We start from the raw sequence: 25,452 nt of genomic DNA, 5'->3' as shown, positions 1-25,452 counted from the left end.
TTTTCAGTAACCATGGTAACATCTGGTAAAGCACTGATTTCAAAAACTTCCAGTCATCAAGAAAAAACAAACTTTTAAGTAACCATGGTAACATTTGGTAAAGCACTGATTTCAAACACTTCCAGTCATCAAGAAACACCAACTTTGCTGTAACCATGGTAACATCTGCTAAAGCACTGATTTCTTCAACTAATCGCAATAAATAACAAGTGTATTTACCCTCACAGACTACAATGCCACTGTGACAGGGAATAGCATGTGAACTGCAATATTGGAGAATATACAACGTGACTTCTACATTATTGATGCAGTGGTATCAGATACACTGTAAAAATCATAATTAATCACGTAAAGTTTAAATCATAATCAGTTTTTACAATACAAAGAACAACCATTGGCAATAATATATTGGCATATGATCTCTTGTGTCTCAGGCATATGATCTCTTGTGTCTCAACACCTTAGGTCAGTGTTCAAACTAAACTGAAAAATTATCTGACCCATTACTCAATTTTAAAATTTGTAAAAACCAGAGATGAAAATAATTTCAATTCTCAATTTTTCAGTGGCAAGAATGTTAAATGTGAATAGTGAGTAAACGAGAACAAGTCTGTATAAGGCAAGGCAAAAGATGGTAATATTTTTGCTGTCAGGCGACACAATAATAAGAAAACGATTAAAACTATTTGTTTAACACCTTTCGAAGCTTTAGGGTTACCGGAAGAAATAAAAGGCCTTAGGATTATTTCAGGGGATGCTGTGAATGTCTGTCCAAACAATATTTACCGTTTACCAAATATCTCATCAATGTTACGTCATCAAAACAAAAGCCTCGGGTAACTGTTGTTTAACACCACACTCAGCTATATTCCATCTAATTGGCGGTGGTCTGTAAATAATCAAGTCTGGACCAGTGATCAACATCATGAGCATTGATATACATAATTAGGATATGATGACATGTATCGATCAAGTAAGGGAGCCTGACCACTCGATCCCGTCAGTCGCCTCTTACGACAAGCATGGGTTACTGAAGATCAATTTTAACGCGAATCTTCGTGGGTCTGGAGTAACTGAGGAATATTGTGGTCATGTACATCTCACCTACACATGTGAACACTGTAAATATACAACACTGGAAATGAATGAAATCAAGTAAGTTTTGTAGTTACTAACAATTCAGTGGATCATATGTACTTTCGGTGCTCGTATGAATACTACTAACTAGGACGATAATCTTTAGGGGTGAAATGATACAACGGTGTACAGGTACATTGTGAGCTTTCATGCAACAATACAATACCTGATATGATTTTGTGTTTATCAAATTGATACATAATGATACACTTGCTAAAATGCTTACTATTGTTTAATGACACTCCCCATCTAAAATTCTGTCTGTCAAATATCTTAAAATGAACTGAAATTACATTTCAAATTTACTACTAAAATTCTGTCTGTCAAATATCGTAAAATGAACTGTAATTAGCGTTTAAACTTTACTAAAAAAAAATAGCTGAGACAAATGTGTGTCTACAGACAGCGTTTCCTTCAGAACTTTCTCTGAAATATTTAGTCCAGAAGAATACCCTTGATTTGATGTGAATATATGTATAGCGATATGCGTTGTATCGTTTCCTATGTATCGTGATACGCGCATCATGTCATGACCTTGTTGTATCATTTCATCCCTAATAATGTGTAGTTTCATTTGTCATCCATGTGAATATCACAAATAACAATAATCATCATTTTCTACATCACCCCAATGCATTAAGAGTTAAAATAGCCAGTTGCTAATTCAACCCAGCTAATCTCGTACATTTCATATTGTACATCAAGCTTTTCTTTAAAACATCCTGTTACCATTGGCAACATAAATGCTGAAAACAGAAACTGCTAATTCCAAGACAGCAATCTTCGTTTGTCATGTTCCTTGTAAGCATTTATAATGACTACTTTATCCTATGCCAAATATATTTGAAGTTCAGTATCTGCCAAATCTTGTCAATGATCATTCAAGTGACATTGTTCATGATCTCCATCACAGCTCTATGCAATCTCACGACATCAGATATTTCACCCTAACCCGATATATCTACATGAGTGAGTGAGTTTAGTTTTACACCGCATTAGCAATATTCCAGCAATATCATGGCAGGGGACACCAGCTGCACACATTGTACCCATGTGGGGAATCAAACCTGGGTCTTCGGTGTGATGAGCGAATGCTTTAACCACTAAGCTACCCCACCACCCCTATATCTGCATGAATATCTGACAACCCTCAACAGAAGGTTGTTTTTTTGGTGAAACCCGACTAAACTCTGACTGCCCACAGGATTGGCGTTCATTTTTTGATGATCTTGATTCCATAATTGTTATTTTAACAAAGAAAATTCATGCAGAACACAAATACTTCTCTGATTGTACTTAATTTGTGGTGTAGATGCTACTGGCTAGCGACCAGTTATCGCCAACACCTGGCTGTAGCGCTTGCATAGACAGCTTGACTTCACACACAGACACATCACAAAAGCGATAGGCTACGAGAGTTAAACTCAAGCTGTCTGCGCAAACGCTACAGCCAGGCGTGGGCAATAACTAGTACGCTGCGCCAGTATAGTTTTCAGAAATGATGGTGTTAAAACAATGTATTTTTTCTCTTTACATTCAGAACTGTCCGTTTAAGTTCAGTCTGAAACAGAACTCAGATTTGCTGGTCTACTTTGCTTACTTGCATTGAGGACTGAATCCTTGTAGATTACCTTATCAGATATTCATGCAGGGATGTATCCTACTGGAGTAAATTCTGATGTTAAGGCAATCCAGGTGTTAATGATTTCTCTCACACATAGATACCAGTGAATAATGGCCACCATATTGAAAGTTGTGCCTGTCATTATCATAAATGAGTAATTTCAATTTACAGTTCTGTTATTATTCGAAAGTCATCAGTCTAATACCATTTCAAATTCAGAATAAATCTATCAACTTCTGTATCAATTATTAATTGAGATTAAATTTCCACGAAGTCAGTCCAGTCAACATTTCGATTAAACCAATCATGAAAGACCAGAGCAACTTACTCTCTAATCTTAGGGATGAAACTGCCTGGCAAAGTTCAAACAAAAACAATTAGATATGAAAATGAAACGTGTTTGTACTTTTAAATAAAAACTTTTATATTAAGTGAAGGAAATTAATAATCATCCTCAAACCAACACTGACGTTTGACTACAGGATGTTTGAGTGATTTTTTGCATATTCACGGACCAAATGAAACTTGTTAAAAATCCTGTGATATGACAAACACTGAGAAGGAAAAACCATGAAAAAGGAAAATAAATTAGTCATAACACAATCTCATATGTTTTTTTTACGCCAATATGATACCTCCCTGTATGAAGATCTGACGACACCATCTGGGCAGAGGTCACACGTCAGATGAACTCTCTAACCAACCAATCAGCATTGAGTCAAACATTCAGATCAAAACAATTCGATTATTGTATCGTAAAGGACAAAAATTCACATTATTCTTAATATTTTATATTTATTTTAAACATTGTGCCATTTCAGGAAGCCAAGACTTCTACACCTGATTTTGGGGATGTTGTGTTCGGGGATTATTTTTTTTGTTGCGATCAAACTTCCAGAATTATGGTTAAAAAGTTGAAGTCAATTTGTTGCAGAAATCAGACTTCAGAGCCTCAAGGACCAGAGCAGGGTCAAGGTCATGAGACACAAGCATCCATGGAAGTGTCATCAGATCTTAAGACAGAGAAGGCATTATATAAAAGTATTAAATGGATTAGATTATAAGACTGATCGAAACATGGTCTCACTAACTGGTATCTGAGTCTCACATAGATCCAACGTTTTAGTCATACAAATTCAACATTGTGCCCTTGTTCTTTTTCCGTCCACTTTTTTCAGCTTAATATCCTGCCTATAACTGTAAGTATTCTCGTACTTTGGAGCGTCTGATCTTCTCCATCCACAAGCAGCTCTTGTTCCACTGCTGTTGGTATTCTGTGCCTTCTGTAGCAACTGTGTCTTCTCTTTCCCTTAAATACTACATAACAGTGTAAACAGCCAACAGCCTTCAACTCATGCCTTGCCTATGCTATGTATATGCACAACATGACGTCATGATGGCTTGCATGACACGTCATGATAACAATCCCTCCCCCCCACAACATATCACATTTTGTCATCACGACACACACTGTCAAGACTGTGACACACATAATGTCAAAACTGTGAAACACACATTGTCAAGACTGCAACGCTCATTGTCATCACTGTATGACGCACATTTTCTTGAGATCAGACTCGCATTCATCATCAATTTCGGACATATCGGGTTCTTTCCCTGTTACGTCTGGCATGAACTTGCTTGGGTTAAGTTGCCTCCGTTCATAGAACAGAATATATGCGGAGTTTGTGTCAAGCTGGGTCTCAGGGATTTCCTGAAAAGAAAAGAAAAAATAGTAATTTGAGTGATTCAAAAAGTATTTTAGTCATGACACAGCATGTCAGCTTCATGTGGGAAGAACTCCCAAACTGATGCACGTTACCCTCCTTGGTGAAAATCATTGGGACCCATGAAGATCCAGGCTGAAGTTATTCCTCAGCAACCCATGCTTGTCGTAAGAGGCGACTATCGAGATCGGGTGGTCAGGCTCGCTGACTTGGTTGATGCATGTCATTGTGTTCCAAATGCGTAGATCGATGCTCATGCTGTTGATCACTGGATTGTCTGGTCCAGACTCGATTATTTACAGACAACCACCATATAGCTGTAATATTGCTGAGTGCGGCATTAAACAACAAACAAAAATCAACAAGCAGGTATGGTGCTGACAAACTTAGACATATGTCCCAGGGGACACAACTCCGCACAGTTAAATGTGCACCCTTGCACATACCAAATGTATCATTTCCTCCAGTGTGTCTTCGATCATCATGTCCCTTTCAGTGTGTGACTTAAGCTGAGTCTATTATTACTGTTTCTTCAAGCTCAGCTAATAATAAATAACATAATAACACTAAATTCTATGAAAATTACAAATTGAGACAAGGCTAGCAGCTCACAATAATGTCCTCCATAATGTCCTCCACACAACTTACCTTACAACTACTGTCATTGTAGCAGTACCAGCGATTGTTAGGGTTCTTGGCATACGCTACATAATGTCCTCCACACAACTTACCTTACAACTACTGTCATTGTAGCAGTACCAGCGATTGTTAGGGTTCTTGGTGTACGCTACATAATGTCCTCCACACAACTTACCTTACAACTACTGTCATTGTAGCAGTACCAGCGATTGTTAGGGTTCTTGGTGTACCCTACATAATGTCCTCCACACAACTTACCTTACAACTACTGTCATTGTAGCAGTACCAGCGATTGTTAGGGTTCTTGGCATACGCTACATAATGTCCTCCACCCAAGATCCCCGTGTGACACTGCAAGAAACACAGAGCATGATCGTCACCTCGATACAAGCTGGCAATCTATCCACAGATTACATGAAGAGTTTACACTTCTCTGATCTATGTTAGTCATATCATAATCTCATCACAATAAGATCTAATTAGATCTTTTACTCCTATACACACTAACTTCTAGTCTCTGAAATGAATATATTTTACACAAAAAAATGTTATTTTATTGAATAAGACAAAATGAAAAAAGCCAAGACATTTTCCTCTTTTTCAGCAAATTGCAGTAATCTAGACTGTATTTGATATTTTTGTTTCAGATTCTGTATACAATACTTCCCTGTGTGATAACTAGAAAACATCTCCACTGATACTGTGTCAGGTTAACATCCTGATCCCTCAACCAGACACTTGGTCTGAGACATGATAATTTTGGCGGGAAAACCAATAAAGTCTGATAAGGTGAATCACATACAACAAATGTCAATCAAAAATGAATATGATTGTCCACAAGTGACCAATGCGACACTACTGACCAGCTAGATTGAAGATCGTAACAAAACTTGAATGAGTTTTGAAGAAGAAATTGAAATTACTTCCACTTCTGAAACACGTCTTGTATGTGGTCCAAACAAAAAATTTATCAAGGGTTTTCAAACAACAATGCTGTGATGTCACAGCTAAGGGAGATGACTATGTAACTCTTTAGGCATAGCTACGACTTAGTTAAAATGTTCATTTCCATTTCTGTATGTCACTGTGATACCCACAGGGAGAAGGCAACCATAATCCAGAGGGAATGTTTAAGACAGAATTTTTTAAGTTCTCAGTATAAGTGACAAGAGCATTCATACAAGCATATCTTAGTAATTAGTAAAAGTGCCTAAAATAATCAATACATTCATTTCTCATGTGAGACCAGAGCCCATGTGATTGTGTTGGGAGTGGATGAAGTTGTACTTACAGACATGGAGCAGAGATCATATTTCACGTCTGAGTAGTCTTCTATGGTGTAGTCTGTGGTTGTTCCTGGGGAGCCACACCGAGCTAGAGCTGTGCATTTCTTCTCTCCACCATCCACAGCAGTATCACCACAATCTGACCACAACAAACCACCAGATACATCAAACCACCAGTACTAACCAGTACCTCTTACTAACACACAGAACTTTATATGAGGATGACTTTCCCATCTACATGAAAGAACTTGTCAACGAGTATCAACCTTCAAGATCTCTCAGATCTGAAAGAAGTCGTTTGTTGCGTATTCCTGTGACCAAAACCAGAATTGGCAGTGACGCCTTCTCAGTGACAGCCCCAGTTCTTTGGAACTCTATTCCCCTTAAACTCTGTTGCATCGACAACGTCTCATCCTTCCGAACTCACTTGGAAACCTTCCTTTTCTCTGGAGTCTCTCTAACCTAGATTTGTTTAGCGCCGTTGAACAGCTGTAAGCTGGAAAGCAGGCTCGCGTTATAAATGCATTGTTATTATTATTTTTACTGAAGGTACTGCCATACTTCATGTACCACAAGACTCCACTTTGGGTTTGTTAGTTAAGTAACCCCACACCCAGCAATATTCCAGCTAGATGATGGTGTTCTGGAACAACTTGAGTATAGACAAGTGACTGATACTCCGGGCAATGATCCATGTTGGGAATGACAAGTCTTTATGGACAATCAGTTTCTTTATTGTACAATAGCGATGTTTCGGTATAGATACTTATACCGTTTTCAAACATGATCATGCTTGAAAACGGCATAAGTATCTATACCGAAATGCTTACAACTTCTAGAATGCCTCTAAACAGTTCAATGATCCATGTTGTCGTGTTACAATGTACCGACTGACAACTAAGTTACCCAGCCTGACTGAAGAGGTTCCATTGTACAAACAAGCCTTAGTGCCGGTTTGGATCCAGTTAACGTATGGGAGTTATGGTCTCCTCCGCACTAATATCGCTTTGTAAATTATAAGCCTGATCCATTTGGCAGCTTCTTATCACTAGTTTAAGATGCTGAGGAGCAAGTCTTAAGGGCAAGTGTCCCTGACATACAGTATCTACCAAAGATGGGGATGGCATAGAACAAATATCACATGGCCATCTTGGCAGAGTGAGTGAGCATAGTTTAATACTAAAATATTCCCTCATGGTGGGTGACACCAGAATAGGCTTTACATATTGTACCCATGTGGGGAATTGAACCCATGTCTTTGGTGTGATGAGCGAATGCTTTAACCACTAGGCTACCCCTCTGCCCATCCATCCCATTAGAGTGACTTTAGTTTTACGACGCTTTTAGCAATATTCGAGCAATATCACTGCAGGGGACACCAGAAATGGGCTTCACACATTGTACCCACATGGGGAATCAAACCCGGGGAATCAACGTGACTCAACCACTAGGCTACCCCACCACCCCTCCATCAGTGGCTGTAGAGAATATGATAAGTGAACGGGAGGAAGGTGTACCTGTTGGGTGTCCAGCGGAACCGTTTGGTGTTTTGGAATGTTGTGTTACGCTAGACTCGCTGCTTTCCTTTGTGGTGTTCGGCCCCTCCTCCAGTTCCTTGATGTTGGCTCTCTTTGGTGTTCTCGGTGCAAGGTAGTGACTAGGATCAAAGTTCCGAGACGGGAACTTCACAATTTTGTGAGATTTCACCCACCGCCCGTTAAGAAACTGGAATCTTTTCAGGTTAATGATCTGTAAACAGACAAATATATTTCAGAACTTCAATTCTAGAAAGAATATATGAACTGGAGGGGGTATCAAACCAACAGAACATGGTATATTGGTGTTTGCTTGCTAGTTGTGAATAACACCTTGTATAAGTGTACTTCAGTTACATAAAAGCATGTCAGACAGAATATTTGAATTGACACAAACCAGAGCTGATCTGCCACAAAAATCATGATGATCAAGAATATTGATTGAGACAACCCCAAACGCATCCTGGTACTGCTAAGGGAGGTAATTTTCCAGGCAAACTGCAGCCCTTCACTAGGCTTCTGGACCACATATCCATGCCACTGTAGCAGACACAAGATTTCCAAACCCTGTGCTAGGAATCTAACCACAGATTTTCTGATCTGTTGCTAAGCCTGTTAGTAAGCTGACAAGATATGGATGTCATCACTCTAATACGTACTCTGACATCAACAGAAGCCGTACCTAGGGCTGCATACTGTGACTTGTTTTATCTCAACTGAACATGCCCAGCCCCACCATGATGACATGTATCAACCGAGTCAGTGATACCACCAAATCCTGTTAGTTGCCCCTTATGACAAGCATGGGTTGCTGAAGACCAATTCTTCACAGGTAACACACCATTTGAAAGGATCATAAATGGCGCAAACCCAAGACAATCAGCATAAGCCATGGGAAGCAACTCTGTACAGCAATTTGCAATTTCCACCTCCAGGTCAACCTGAAACCATGACTGACTGACTGAGTTTGGTTTTACGCCGCTTTTAGCAATATTCCAGCAACATCATGGCGGGGGACACCAGAAATGGGCTTCCTGAAACCATGAGTATGTGTTGTCTGGCAACCTACCAGTATGGGAGGCAGCCTCCAGATGTCCAACTTCTTGGAAGCCAGACAGTGTTTCTTGCACTTGGAACAATAGTACAGCTCCTCCTCCCCGAGATCCTCCTCTTTGGTGAAGGCCTGCAGACAAGTGTCCAGGTCAATCGGTTCCGTCTGCTTCCGGCGACTCTCTTCAACACTTGCATGCTCCTCAAAAAACTGAAAGTACAGATGACAACATGGAATATAAAAATGATATAAGTTGTCAACTTGAATAGTAACTCCTCACATATCAGTAACTCCCAGATATGTTTTTTTAGGTGGCTAGTCAGTCTAAGTAAACTTAGACTCAGTATTATTCGTTACACTGCTATACTGGGTCTAACAAAACCTTGTGGAAGGTCGCGTCAGGTAACCTTTGAGCGACCTATGACCGCCCAATCAAACGTGAGACGGCCGAACGGATTTAACCAATCAGACAACAGCTACTTTCTAGGGTTCGGTGGGACTTACAAAATGGATTTTCTCTTCCCCGTTCGCCAACACTGATCTCCCAACAAATGAAAATTGCATAAAACACAGATATTTGCCCTGCAGTATATACTCTTTGGGGTTTCTGGTGACATGGCTATCATAGCTAATATTTCAGCAAGCTGACATGCTTGAATACTGACTAAACGCTATTTTCAGCGACTGTTTACTCACTGATGTGGCGTGCCTCACTAGGAACCGATCGTACGGAAAATAGCATTCGGAATCGCTCGGTACAAACTTTTTGGAGGTAAAAGTTCAAAAGGTATGTGCGAATGTCAACTTTCGCGATTTGGTAAGCTGTGTTCTGATTGGTCAATTGAAAAGGTTATCTGACGCGACCTTCCACAAGGTTTTGTTAGACTCAGTATAGCAGTGTAACGAATAATACTGAGCCTAAGTTTACTTAGACTGGGTGGCTAGTTTTTTTTTTGTAGAGGACTAACTGACTGACTGAGTTTGGTTTTACGCCGCTTTTAGCAATTTTCCAGCAACATCACGGCGGGGGACACCAGAAATGGGCTTCACACATTGTACCCATGTGGAGATTCGAACCCGGGTCTTCAGCGTGACAAGCCAACGCTTTAGCCACTAGGCTACCCCACCGCCCCTTTTTTGTAGAGGAATAAACCTAACCTTTGATGTGACGAGCGAATGCTTTACCCACTTGACCACCTTCCTGAATACTTTGACTTTAAGGGAAATCCTTTTGCGACATGTTGATGTTGGAATGTACAACTCCATTATTGTCCACTGGGGATAATACCACTTGTTTCAATCATGAAAGAATGGAGTAACCTGACTTGATGTTTATTTTGCTACCATGCTGCCCCGATTCAAGGCTAGTGTATATATTGTAATACAATGGAGACATGATACAGTGGAAGATCAAGGATGAATTGTTTTCCATAAGTTTGTTTTGTTTGTTTGTTGTTTAAAGCCGCACTCAGCAATATCCCAGCTATATGGCAGGAGTCACACTTACTGATGAATTATATGTAGAACAAGATTGTCGTAAATTTATCTGGTAAATAACAAGTCATAAACATTTTAACAATTCACATTAATGGCATTCCCACAGACTCACACAGTGAGTGAGTGAGTTTAGTTTTACGCCACACTCAGCAATAGTCCGGCTACATGGTGGCAGTCTGTAAATAATTGAATCTGGACCAGACAATCCAGTGATCAAGAGCACGAGCATCAATCTAAGCACTTGGGATAAGTTGACATGTGTCAATCAAGATAGCGAGCCCGACCTGGCCTGCAAGAATGCCAGTCTCTCTACAGGTCCACTACTCACCCTTTCCTGAGTTGTCTGGTAGCGGAGATGCAGCGCCGTGGGCTCCCAGTCTATTGCCAGGAACGATCCACCAAAGTTAAATAAATTAGCATTACAATCCACCTTGCAACCTCGGCAGAATCTGGAACAAATGTACATATACATTCTTAGTGATGGATTTCTTTAAGAAGTGACTTTTCCTTAAAAAGCAACAGCAGTTGTGCAGACACTAGTATATCATGACTGATGTGACTAAACGTATTCTTTTGAGAACTTGGCAGTGATAGGTATTCTGGGACACACAGCAGTGTTTGTCACGATTATTCAATAGTTAACTTGAGAAATTTCGTGACTTGATTTTGCCTGTGCAGACTGTGGTAATGTTTGGGTGATTGAGCATGTGTGGATATAGTACAGATGTCAAATAAATATCACTATCACCATAATCATAGCAAGTCATCATCATAAAACATTATCACTGTCATCATCATCATCATCATAGAGTAAATAATGTGACATATGTAGAAAACTTACCTATACCATGGGCATTTGGCACATGTAAACCCGTCCTTCTGAACGACCTTCAGTGTGAAGGGGTATTCATAACAAAGACTGTCATCACTGTCAATGAAAACATAAAGCCAATTACATTTGACAAAAATCAAAGGTAACAACATGTATATGTGTCAAGTTTAATTTAAAAACCTTAACTTGAGGTATTCAGACAAGGAACGTAGACCTTAAGAATACTGCACTACCCTCCAGGGTTCATCCTTATCATAGACATACATAGATAACTGGTTTAAAGGGCAGGATGACCATATATGGAGGAACAACTTCTTTATTACAGTGAGAGTGATGAGAGCAAGTCATCACACTGACTTACTTGATAACAGTGTTAGAACCTACACCGAAATGTTGCCCTCACTGTAATAAACAAGTTGTTCATCCATATATTGTTATCCTTCCTTAATAATAATAATAATAATAAGATTGGATTTATATAGCGCTAGTATCCAGTGATCACTGCTCAAAAGCGCTTCTAGGAGTTCTACATTGACTGGAGTCTATTCCAACGCATCTCTCGTGAACATATATGTCTTAAGATGTTTCTGGAAAGTGGCAACATCTTGAATGTTTCTAATGTCAATGGGGAGGCTCTTACTGCTCTTCTAAATGCCTCTCAAAGAAGTTGTTTTAAAGGGGAACGAGGCTCAGGCCCAGTTGGCAGAACTAGCAAGTTTGATTCTAGTCTTTACCATACTTAATGACAAAATAGGTGCTTGTCCAGCTGCCCGTGGCTACTTCCATTTCTCTCTGGCTAACGAAAATATACTCTATGTAGCTCAACTGGCCAGTTTGATTTTCTATCTCAAAGCTGTATTTCTTCACTCTATGTTACACAACTTGTGCATAATAGTGTTTAATACTGTCTGAGAATGATGTTCAGTATACAGGCTTGTTGAAACTGAAATGAAATTTTCCTTTCTTTGCCCCTAATAGTAGATTTCTTTCTGTATTTAAACAACACTGTCAACTTAAGAATTATCTAGCTAGTGCAGACTAGTGCTGATGAAGAGTATGATTATGATTATGATTATAATTACGACAGGATATATGCTCCTCTCTTTGCACTCCTCCCTTGTAACAAATTGTGAACTGTGTAAATATTTTAATGATAATTTGTTAAACAACTTTTTTATTTTTAGGGCATAAATTCTGCAAAAACTCAAAGAGTTAATCTGATGTTTTGATTATGATCAGCATGTCATTGAGTATTATATGTTTATTAGTTTTCGAGTTAGATTGTAATTCATCGATCCGATTTTGAGCCAAACGGACTGTAGCAGTAACTGTAATAAAAAACGTAAGGTAACTACAGAGTGACACAACAAAAACATCTGCTACAAATACTCAGGATTTTGTTTCTGGTGCACAGGAGCATTGGGCAGTGAGAGACTATTATAGGTACAACTGATTATGGATAGCTGACAGTAAAGAAGACTTCTTTTGAAGATCTAAAAACCTTTTGATTAGTGATGAACAAAATCATTTATGGCAATGATGTATAAAGCAAAGAGTATAGTATAGTTTCAAATGGTTATAATGCATAATAGCAGTGACTTACCAATCTTGGAGGCTTGCGCGTGATTGGCTGCTTTGGCCTCTGAAGGAGGGAGCGGACTGACCAATCGAGCGACTTGTGTCCACACAAATTTGTAGAGATCCTGGTTTGTTGTTTTCTCAACACATGGAATAATTATTGGTGTCCCAAACAAACTTGGTCGAGTTTTTTGAGATGATAAGAAATATACATCCATCAATATCTGAAAAAAAGGGAAAGGGCATGTTAGACTTGTTATTAACTTAAAGGTCACATGCAACGTAAAACACAACTTTGCAGATTCTGATACCTTACGGTATGGAATTACAGTAACAAATGATCAAAAATGCAAATTCAACTTGAAAAATAACGCAATGGAAAACCCCCCGCGAAATCGGAGTTCAAACGATTCACTAAATTCATCCCGGCTGGGGTGAAATGTGGTGTCAACAGCTGTGCTGAGCTGCACTGCTTGCGCCCATGGTGCATGCGCAGTGAATAGGTTTGCGCAGCTTGGAAGCGGGATGTCTGGACTATAAGGTCGTGAGCAGGAGTAGACTTGTATTAACTTAATGACAGTGTTTGTTTTTCATGCTAACAAAACCATTTTATTTCATTACAATGAGTAACAAATCAAATATATGAATATATTTCTTCACCTCACTGAAAGAATGGCAGATCTATTGGTGAGTTAGATTAATGTGGAGAAAAGCCGGAAGTGATTCAGGATATGCAGTTACTGACATCGTGAATCTCAATAGCTTTGGAGAGTTGCCATCAAACCAGTAATCAGCATCAAGGTGATGTGAGATTTGACAACACATCTGGGCCACCGAAACAGTATGTAGTTTAACACCTCACTCAGGAATATTCCTGCCATATGAAGCTGTTCTGTTAATAACTGACCCTAGACCAGAGAATCCAGTGATTGACATCATGAGCATCAAGACATGCAATTAAAATGCCTGTTATCATGCCTGAAAAAGCCCATCCACAAGCATATCTTGCTGGGAAACTATGCATGCTTACCCCGAATTTCCATGGGTCTCCACCCAAAAAGACATACATGACAGTTAGCCTTGAAGCCAGGTGAGGTGAGTAAATAATACCTGAGATCTAAAATCCCATAAAAATAATAATATATGATGCGAAAAACAACAACAGACTAATTGTTTCTATTCCACTCACCATTTTCCTGTGTACTCCAATAACAAAGCCATTGAAGAGGGTGTCGACCCCTGATTTGATCATGCTGTCGGTGATGTTGCTGGTGCTGCTGGGACTGCGGGAGTGAGCACCTGGGGAGTCAGTTTCTGATCGGTGGGCTGGTGACACTTCAAGCTGCGGTGGTTGACCATTTGGCAGGTTGCCATTGACGGATGAAGAATTCTGTGGCTGGCGTTCTACAAGGAGAATATTTACTTCCTTATTTGATCATGATCATGGAGTGAGTGAGTGAGTTTAGTTTTAAGCTGCTTTTCACAATATTTCAGTAATATCACGGAGGGGGACACCAGAAATGATCTTCACACATTGTACCCATGTGGGGAATCAAACCCAGATCTTTGGTGTGGCGAGCGAACACTTTAACAACTAGGCTACTCCCTCTCCCCCATGATCATGAACAATACACTAGGAATGTTCTATAAGGAGAATACACATTTCTTCAGGTTACACTTGTTTCATTTTTCAGTTTCAGACGTGACCATCGGGTTCAAACTTTAAAATCAGAAAACAAATTATAATCATATAGAATAAAAAATAGTTAAAAAGTATGTTTATTTGAACAAAGACAATATTTTTGATGGATAAGAAAGATAAACTACAAAAGTGAAATAATATTCTGAATACATCAGCATTACCTATACATTAAGTCTTTACAAAAGTCAACAGCGACAATTGTCAGATTAAAAAAAAAAGCCTATTTCAAATTAGTAAGAATAGATCTACCTCTGCTTACCTTTTAACAAATTTCATATTTTTGGGCAAACATTTCTCAAATAATGCAGACCTCATGGATCACAAGGCCCCTTCTCCTAAACTGATTGACTGACCGAATGCAATTACGTCATCGAACAATTCAAGTGATGTCACGACAGAACGTGACGATATTCAACCTTGGCCTTTGACAAGACCATGACCTGCAACATGTCAAACTATGTCAGACACAACGTCAGTTGTCAGTGTTCGGATTTGGTCCAACAACAACGTTAATAGTGCAATTGTTAAGGTTAGCACCAGCAGGAAAGCCAATATTACTGCTATTTAAAGCGGGAATTCGGGTTGCTTTGACTTGTTTGCCCCAGAATATCTGCCAGTCCAAAGCCAAAGTCGAATGAACCGTCGCACCCACTATGACGTCACTTGACAACAGAACTGATAGTGGCACGTCGTTAAGGTTGAGCGGTCCAATATCATTTGCAGCGGTCCGCAAATTTCTGATAATAGGAGGGCCGTTTCATGATAATTCCATGTGTTTTAGCTATAATGTTATTTTGATCACAAGCAGTTTCAGGAAAAATACCACCTAAACAAAGTGAAATAAACCCCAATACACAACGGAGAAACAATACAAGATTACAACTCTGAATCCAGAGGTATCAATCAGACCAGTGACCTACTTGATGTTAATCCTCTCTGTATTTCACTGAGTCCGATGCTCTCTTTGGTTGTGCTGATGGTGGTGGTGGTGTTTGTGGATTTGGAAAGAGCCTGTTCTTCCTCTGCAGACAGAGGTTCAATTTCAGGTGTCGGTGGTAACTCGTAGGCATACAGCGTTCCTCCAAGTAATGTCCGGATTTTCTGATTGTCCTGTGGTAATGTCTACAAATAAGATATGAGAATGTTACCAAACATGAAATATTCCATCTTGATGAGAGAGATGTCTTTAAGCAGCTTAGGGAATGATGCCAACCACTTGAAGATTGGAGTCACCAAGGAACTGCTTCACATATTGCAGTCAGATCTCAGTGTCCCTTACTGCCACACAAAGACATTAGGGCATCCCAGGACAGGTCACGTCAGAACAGTCTTTCGTCAAATATGACTCACAAATGAAATGAATAATAAGGAGTTGAACTAAGTCAATTAGAGAGCAGATTTATAGAACTTATGATGTTCATGATATATGGCTAGGGGAGTGGGGTGTGAGTATTTTTATGGAGAAGCATGTACAATGTGAATCTCCCCCCCCCCCCATGTTATGTACACTGTAAGTGAACCCCCTGCATGTCATGTACAAAATCAACGAAACCCCCTAGTAGTCAGTCGACAACCTCACTGAAGCTAGATATAGATGACTGTGTTGATGGAACCTGCTTATCGTATGTAAACACAATTTCAACTATTGCACCCAAACAGGTAATCAGTTTGCCTTTATCCTTGCCCAGTACATGACCATCATGACTATTAATCTCCTTCAAGGCATGTGAAATCTGTTTTAACCTTTTAGCATCATGGCTGCCACCAATCGGCCATTACAAGCACTCTACTGAGACAGTGTAAGCCTAAATATATCATGTGTTACATTTGACCACTTTCTAAATGGCATTGTGTATTCATAGCTTTCAGCCGTGGGAGCCGTGCCAATTTACACTTATCAGAGGGGTACACAAAGTCTGTGGTCTAGATTACTAGTTGTCCGACTTCCATTTTTGTGGAAGCTGTGGTGGCTGAGTGGGTTAGATGGCTGACTTTGTAGGCTGGCAATTAGGTGCCTGACTGAGAGTGGGGCTTCGAATCCCAGATGGGACCGAACAAAAGTACTAGAATCTGTACTTTTCTTAGAAAGTGTAATCCCAAATATAACATATGTTATAGAAGAATATTGAAACTTTCCCCTCAAATCCCAAGTATAGTGACACATCTATTTTGTTTTAGTCTGTACCCGTGAAGATCCAGGTTTGGATTGATCTTCAGGGATCGGGTGGTCAGGCTTGCTGACTTGATTGACATATGTCATTGTATCCCAATTGCGTAGATCGATGCTCGTGCAGTTGATCACTGGATTGTCTGGTCCAGACTCGATTATTTACAGACCACCACCATGAAGCCGGAATATTGCTGAGTGTGGCGTAAAAACTAAACTCACTCACTCACTGTGTGAGTCTGTGGGAATGCCATTAATGTGAATTGTGAAAATGTTTATGACTTGTTATTTACCAGATAACTTTACGACAATCTTTGCTTGTTCTACATATAATTCATCAGTAAGTGTACAGGGAGCTGTCTGTGAGATTGGTTGGCTATTCAAGGGGAGCTAACTCTAAACACAAATGCTGTGCATTAGGATGCAAATACAGACAGTCAAAAATGTTCTTTTGTTGCCATGGTACTGATTGGTATTTTATGTACATGTTGCTAGGTGTTGCTAAGTAGATTGTTAGGCAGAAAGAGAATTTTATGAATATATTAGCTTTGATAATGGTTCAGCAACATCCAAGACAAATTGGAGTCCAAGTTTTACAGCTCAATGAAACGTTTACAACATTCACTAAAGAGGTACTTGTATGGCTGTGGTCAAGTGTCCGATTTATGGCAGTCGTAAAACCAGAATAGAGTTAAGTGATTTGTTGAAGAACAAAGAAAGAAAGACTTGCAGTCATTTTATGTCATAAACAGCATGTTCAATAATTCATCCAAAACTTTTTTACAAATGACTATATTATTTTCTTGATATCATTCTTACCAAAAGACGTTAAAATATGGTACTTGTTGTTCCCTGCCTGGCGCTTGGCATTAATGGGTACAACAAGGACTGGTCGGCTGGGGGTCAGTATAATGTGTCTGAGTTGGGTATTCATGCTTCACTGAGGCATGGTTTCTCAGTGGGCTAGCACTATAAAACCGGCTTCAGTCTCGGATAGTACAAGCAGCCGCGCATACACATACACTGGCATGCACGTCGTCATATGAGCGAAATATTCTCAAGCACGACGTTAAACCCAATTTCATCTCACCTCACCTCTTACACCCAACACTGGCAGATAACAACCCCAGACTCTCATCTTTTATGAATGAACAATGCCATTTAGAAAGTGGTCAAATGTAACATATGTAATATTTGGGATTACACATTCTCAGTAAATTACAGATTCTAGTACTTTTTTTGGTAGAGTGAGACACCTAATTGCCAGCATACAATATCAGCCATGTAATCCAATCAGCCACCGCGACTTCCACAATATGGAACCAGAACAACTGGTAGTCAAGATCACATACTTTGTGTAACCCTCTGACAAATGCAAATTGGCACGGCTACCACGTCCGAAAGCTAAAATACACATCTTTTATATTCTCCATGTAAAGTATTTCTAATCAGCAACAACATAAAGAGGGCTTTACATTTCAATAACAGGATTACAATGGCAGCAAAACACATTATTTGTATCGTTTCCACTGCAGAAAACACCTTTATCACCAGACAAAACTAATCTGTTATAGAGCCTACTTAATACCCTTGTGTACATGTGTCAGGCCCTAGAACCAGTATTGATACACTGCTATCTGCACAAGAACGCCAGATGGCCCACTGAGTTATGGCTCTGAACCCACGGGACTGAGACAAGTTCCTATTTTCTATCATTAAAAGGGGACAGTAGGGTAGCATAGAGGTTAATCGTCACACCGAAGACCCGGGTTTGATTCTCCACATGGGTACAATGTGTGAGCCCATTTTTTTCTGCTGTCCGTTGCCGTGATGTTGCGGGAATATTCCTAAAAGCAGCATGAAACCACATCGCTCACTCACTATCATTAAAAGCTACTAACATTAGTAAGACAAGACCACTCCGTTTTCTGCAGCTACTGAATCTTGCAAAGGGATTAGCTTAGATTGCTTTAAAAAATGGATACATTTACCTAGGACAATATGTTGTTTTCTTTGCAAAGGAGTTGTTTGAATATTGATCAATTTAGGTAAAAACACAGTGCCACCTTGTTTGGTATTTTAACAGTAATGATAATTTCACTGAAGGTGGAGCCCAGAGGTTGTATAAATAAAATTTTATTACTATTATCTAGAAAGTTGAAAGTAACTATGATTTTAATGATTTGGGGAGTTTAGTCTTTATATTTGTTCTATTCAATGAGATAGAATGGTCAGGCAAATAAAAAATATTTCAATCTCTTTATATTTCATATTGATTTCTGTTTGGGGCTATTCACGGAATAAATACAACAAATATTAAAATATCGCACTTCGGCTTTTGATAGATCTACCATAAGTAACCGTTGATGAAAACAATCTGTACAAACGAGTGAGTGAGTGAGTTTAGTTTTACACTACTTTTAGCAATATTCCAGCAATATCACAGCAGGGGACACCAGAAATGGGCTTCACTCATTGTACTCATGTGGGGAATCGAACCCAGGTCTTCGGCGTGACGAGCGCGCGCTTTTAGCACTAGGCTACCCCACCGCCCCCTGTACAAATGACACATATCCAACTGATAACAGGCACACATGGCCGACTCCATTCTCAAAATACTGATAAAACATTTTCTGACCGGTCTTATCAATCGACAAACTGTATTCCATATATAACAATCTCACTACACCACAGTGGGAGCAGTTCAACAGTTCAATGGCGGAAGAAAATATGAATTCTTTATGCTTTTCTGGGGTTTCTCCTCCGGTAATGTTTGCGTGTGCCTATAGTTTAACTTAATAAAACTTTCATCATCCTATTTTCCATCTGAAAATTTAAGAATCACAATAAAAAAACAATCAAACTACAAACAAAATCCATCATCCTTAGATTAAAAGATCAAGCAGGTTTAAATACCCAGTGTGGATTGTCTACAAAACTTCTAGATGAAGTAAATGCATACATAGAAACATTTGTATAGTGCCGATATCCAGTACAACTGCTCAAAGGCGCTTTGTTTTTCCTCGTTCATTGGATATCCATCACAACGGCACATCATATTTTTTAATCTCAACTCCCTGGGGATCATACAACTCTTGCTGCCTACTAGGCGCACCAAGTTAATGAGGCTTTTCCATCCTTATGAGGTACCCATTCACAGACTTTATGTAGACTTAATACTATGACTTGTGTGGGTTTTTTTAGATCTAAAAATCATGAGAGTGTCAGCATTTTCACAATCAAGCTCTAGTTTTGGAAGTCAGAATAATATCTCAAGATTTTCCACAATTTATTTCATCTAACAAACTTTTGAACTGCTCCCTAAACCACTTTCAAAAAAATCAGACAATCCCTGTGTTTATCGTGTTGGCCTCTGTGACGTAGGCACCATCTTTGAAAATGGAGTACACTTCAATCTGCCGTCAAGGAGCTCTCCAGGTTGCCGAGGTACGTTAGTATTTCATTAGGTAGCAGTTTATAAGAGAACCATGAAGATTAATCAGGGCTGTTTGTTTTCTGCCTGGCCCAATCCCTCTTCCAATGAATCCGTCTCACTGCCCTGGTAATAATGGTGGAAATTACATGCGTTTCTCATATTGGACAAATCTCCTGTCAATAGAGCAACAGAGCCACACTGACGGAGTCATCAGTACTGGGCGGCACACCATTGGCGCCATGCTCACTGTCCAGTGGAAGATGGAGAAAGTCAGGTGAGTCCAGAGAACTGTTTTAACCCTGATAATCGCATCTACAAATGTAGGTTTTCATACTGCTTAGTCTACAGGGATTGGGATAGACAACTTTGACAATGGGCCATTTTCAGGATTATTAGCCATTTTCTGAATTTAGAATGGGCCACTGCCCTTGTATCAATAGTAAACTTAAAAATTGGGCCATTTTTTATTCTAATGTGCAAAATGGCCCATGTCCCCTGCCTTTCCCAATTCCAGCTGCTATGGGTTGATAAAAAAAACAAAAAACTAGCAATAATTAACAAATTTGATTTGAAATGTCTATGGACATGAAGTAAACATATCATTGATTAAAAACGTATCATTGATTAAATTTATGATATGAAATCTCATTCATTGTAAATCTATGATGTGAAATTTCATTTATTTAACCATGTGTGGTATAGAGATAATTTATGTCACCAATTCTATAGAGACCACATACAAGGTAATTTGTTACTAACATGTTAGTGTATGAGGTAAGTTATGTTGTTTATGCTGAAGTCAGCAATAATGTAGTTACATGACTATCTCAGCAATCTGTAAATAATCAAATCAGGTCACAACAAACCAGTGGTTGATAACATAATCAACACCATCAGGATGTGATAGCAAAAAATAAAGTAGACCTGATTACCCCTGGTTAGCTGGTTTTACATCTCCTGGTTTTACATGTCCATTCTGACCCATTAAGATCCGGGCTAGAATTGGTCTTCACCAGCCCATGATTGTTGGGAGAGGTGACGTATGTGATCGGGTGGTAAGGTGGTCAGGTGGTCAGGTGGTCAGGTGGTCAGGCTCGCTGACTTGGTCGACACATGTGACCATATACCAATTGCAGAGATCGATGCTTATGCTGTTGTTCACTGGATTGTCTGGTCCAGACTTGATTATATACAGACTGCTGCCAAATAGCTGGAATATTGCTGAGTGCAGCGTAAAACTAAACTCACTCACTCACTGTAAGAGGCGATCGGGTGGTGAGGTTGATACATCGATGACAACCTATCCCAATTGTTTCGTCCAATGCTCATGCTGCCTTGAATATTTACATAACAGACTGAACATTTGGTACAATGGATACTCGAAAACAGCACTTCATTATTCTGCTGTGAAATCCCAAGACACATACACTGACCAAGGATCCATGTCATTCTAATACGATGAAATACACTCAACGTCCATTTTAGTTAAGCTAAGTGACAGTGAGTGAGTATGGTTTTACGCCGGTTTTAGCAATGTTCCAGCAACATCATGGTGGGGTACACCAGAAATGGGCTTCACACATGTGGGGAATCGAACCCGGGTCTTCGGCATAACGAGCGAACCACTAGGCTTGTGACAGACAACAAGGGCAGTGTTTCACAAAGAGCTATCAGTGTCAAGATGTTTGCAATGCCTTTACATTGACTTAGGCTTACAATAATCATAGCGCTGAGATTGCTTCAGGAATGGGGCTCTGGGATCTATTCTGTCCTCATTAAACCTGTTAGTGTAAAGCCAACAAATCCGAAGTTGAAAAATATAAATACATAATATTTGTTTCAGATCTCTTCGTCCACAATACAAAGTTGAACTGGTGTCAAACTTGCCCAAGTTATAACTTATGAATGAAGTTTCAAGAAGGAAAAGAATCTTCTTGACAGAAGAGCTTCAACTGAAAGTTTAGCAGGGGATATGTTGCCGGCCAAGATGAACTTCAGTGATGATTTGACTGATGTTACAGACGATGGCACTTTAGATGACCTATATGCTTTGATGCGACAAAACGATGTGCCCGACTTGTACATCCTCACAGCAGTTCTCTCCCTTCTATTTGTTATCGGCACTGTTGGCAACATCATCGTCATCTGTGTTTTCTCCCGGAGCTTCATCAAACACACCTCGACCTACTTCATCCTGTTTCTGGCCATTGTTGACCTTGTCATCTGTATTGCCGTCCTGCCTGGAGTCCTCGTGAAGAACTGGTCCTACCCCTTCAAACTTGACGCTGTGTGCAAAATGTGGGAGTTTATTCGGATGGCGACTGTTCCAGTTTCTGCTCTGACTCTCATGGCCATTGGATTTGACAGGTTCTATCTCATTTGTATGGCCTCTGAAGGTCCACTGTCAACATCTGTGGCCAAGACGACCATTGTTGCCATAACAGCAATTGGAATAATTCTTGGGCTGCCACCTACGCTTGGAGTAGGAGTGTACCAAAAGGGTGACAATCCAGGTAAAGTTCAATATCTTGGACTCTGCATGCCAAACACGATCCTGATAACTGAAGAATCACTTCAGGGTTACTGGAAAGCCATTGTTACCATCATCTGTACAGTGTTCATCGTAATGACCATCACATATTCTTTCATCTTCATTAAAGTCTTTAAACAGAACCGTAAATGGAACAGTGTGAAAAAGAATAAGGTTCACCCAGTGCAAGAAGACATCCAGAAAGGGAGTCAAAATCACATCATCAGAAGGAACTGGTGGACACGACTTCGTCACATCGCTGGAATCATCCCTGCCCAAAATGAAACTGGGAATATTTTTGTTGTACGTGTCCGTTCCCACCAAGTCCAACCACCTCAAGAACTGCCTTCGAACGTTTCCAACCCCGACAGTGATGGACCAGGGCAAGGGGACTCCGGTCTTGGATCAACTGAAAACTGTCGCGTCAGTCGCAGCACATCTTCAAACGAGACCAACAAGCTCCAAGGTAGCTCAGACAACGTGCCCAACAGACAGCTGACATACGGACGTCAGCGTACAGCTCACATCAAAACAGCCAAGGTCCTGATGATCGTTTCGGTGGTGTACTTTATCTCTTACTGCCCTCCGTTGCTCATCTCAGCCGACCTCATCCCCGACCTGCTTCCAAATCTGCACTACCTTCTCTTCTACTCGTACTTCCTCCACAGTGCAGCCAACCCCATCATCTACTCATTCATGAACAAGAAGTTCCCGGGCAGAAGCAAGGAAACTCATTCAGTGCAAGTCCAAAAGAAGGCGATGGTGATAAATACTGTTCCTGCATAGATATATCAGTCTGAAAAGACATGGTGCCCTTGATCCAATTTCAACACCACAATATTCAATGACGGTCATGTATTTGTGTTAACTTAATTTCCCATCAAACCCTCCTTTCGTGGAATGGCAGAAGCTAGGATGCTCATTCAGTGCAAGTCAAAAGGAGACTGTAGTGACCAGTACTGTTTCCTCCATAGATGGACAAGATCTGGTACCACTGAGGCAGTTTTCCAGTCACAATATTCAATGACTCATATATATTTGTGTTCATTTAATTTTACATGTGAGCTTCCTTTTTTGGAATGTCATAAACAAGCACAACTTTACTTTCCTGGAGTGAATATTGTTTTCCGCCTCTTTTAGCAGTATTCTAGCACTGTAACAGATGGGGACATTGTATCGATAAAAAGTACCCACTTGGGGAATCCAACCTCAGCATGTTGAATACTTTCACTACATCTCCAACTGCACCTTACACCTGAAAAGTCTTGAGCACATCTACACAGGTCTGAGTTGGTATAAATGACAATGAATAAAATATGTGCATAGAAGAAACAATTTGGCACATTCACATCATGTGAACGTGTATTTGTAGTAGTTCATATTGAATGGAATGTACCCGTGAAGGTCCGGGTTAGAATTGATCTTCAATAACCCGTGCTTGTCTTAAGAGGCGACTAACGGGATTGGGTGGTCAGGCTCGCTGACACGCCATTGGTTCCCAATTGCACAGATTGATGTTCATGATGTTGATCACTGGATTGTCTAGTCCAGACTCAATTATTTACAGACTGCTGCCATATAACTGGAATATTGCTGAGTGCGTCGTAAAACTAAACTCACTCACTCACTGACTGAATGGCATAACCAATGAATCCTGTACATCCTGACAATACTGTTTCCCCTGAGGCTGTTTATTGTTTCTTGATACGCTCAGCTATATTCCAGCTATACAATGGCCTGTAAACAATCGTGTCTAAACTACACCGTCCAGTGATATACCAGCTATACGACAGCGGCCTGTAAATAATCGTGTCTAAACTTCACCATCCAGTGATCAACATTATGAGCAACAATCAATGTGGGTCTGCTGACAATCAACCAAGTCACTCAAACTGACCACCAGATCCTATAGGTTGCCTCTTGCCACCACCATAGCTTGCTGAGATTGCTAAGCCTGGCAATGTGTCAGGGAAATCAATGTCAAAAGTACTAGTGCCAGACATTAATGATGACGTGTGAGAGAGCAAGGTTTTACACCACTCTGGGCAATTACTAGCAATATTAAAAAGAACACCAAATTTTAGTTGTAAACATTTAACAGATCTGAACACTTATTTTTCGCATGATAAGTGAACGCTTTAACCACTTGGCTACTTCATCACCCCATGATTTTCTTTTATTACATTTCACATACAAGCTATTACATCTTAAAAGATGGCTACCTAAACATATCCTAAATTATATCATGGAACAGATTTCCTTTAAAAGTTTTTTTTCTTTTTTCAGATCAATATACACCATATTGTGAGATGGAAATTCAAATCAATCTAATAATCAGACTTGTCAAACAGTGGCGAACAGTTTATAGTTACCATTATCACTCCGACTAAATATGGAAAACCTTTCCAAGATGTCGGATGTGGAGCAGATTGATGATGGCGACACTTGACTGCTAACCATAAATCAGAGTCAAACCAAAGACGAGTACCAAGCCAACCTCTAATGAGTGTTGACAACCACATCGTAATTCTTGTGTACGGAACACACACTCCTCCAGTTATTCATGAAATGGTAACGGTCTTTACAATCTCTGTGTTGCTGTTGAGTATGCCTGTTGATGTCTGGAGCTTTCATCAACCTTATCAGTGGGATTCATTTTCAGCTTTAAGTAAGGTGCAGACTCTGACACAAACACATGTTGAAATGTATGT

The 25,452-nt window shown here is 39.9% G+C and overlaps 2 protein-coding genes across 3 annotated transcripts in view; one reads left to right on the top strand and one right to left on the bottom strand.

The window, feature by feature from the left end:
• Positions 1–959: 959 nt before the first annotated feature.
• The window catches only part of LOC124253534 (ubiquitin carboxyl-terminal hydrolase 32-like), a 91,498-nt gene continuing 67,005 nt past the window's right edge, over positions 960–25,452 (bottom strand). Inside the window, 10 exon segments of the mRNA XM_046687337.1 lie at positions 960–4,475; positions 5,386–5,478; positions 6,419–6,552; positions 7,931–8,162; positions 9,018–9,209; positions 10,825–10,945; positions 11,338–11,431; positions 12,947–13,130; positions 14,096–14,310; positions 15,529–15,730. Coding sequence (XP_046543293.1) covers positions 4,305–4,475; positions 5,386–5,478; positions 6,419–6,552; positions 7,931–8,162; positions 9,018–9,209; positions 10,825–10,945; positions 11,338–11,431; positions 12,947–13,130; positions 14,096–14,310; positions 15,529–15,730 — 1,638 coding nt within the window. The 3' untranslated portion in view covers positions 960–4,304.
• On the top strand, positions 20,168–23,844 carry LOC124253533 (neuropeptide F receptor-like). 2 transcript variants are annotated; one of them, XM_046687336.1, is made up of 3 exons: positions 20,168–20,222; positions 20,395–20,485; positions 22,055–23,844. In XM_046687336.1, exon 3 carries the CDS (start codon positions 22,184–22,186, stop codon positions 23,525–23,527), a length of 1,344 nt encoding a protein of 447 aa, XP_046543292.1. In that variant the 5' UTR covers positions 20,168–20,222; positions 20,395–20,485; positions 22,055–22,183; the 3' UTR covers positions 23,528–23,844. The 2 variants fall into 2 exon arrangements, with proteins under 2 accessions (XP_046543292.1, XP_046543291.1); XM_046687335.1 differs by having other exon boundaries at positions 20,216–20,485.

The sequence above is a fragment of the Haliotis rubra genome, unplaced genomic scaffold (assembly GCF_003918875.1).
Source record: "Haliotis rubra isolate DU_JTF1 unplaced genomic scaffold, ASM391887v1 Scf543, whole genome shotgun sequence".
Classification (NCBI taxonomy): Eukaryota; Metazoa; Mollusca; class Gastropoda; order Lepetellida; family Haliotidae; genus Haliotis; species Haliotis rubra.
Note: the sequence above shows the minus strand (reverse complement) of the source record. Positions and strands in the feature narration are given on the sequence as shown.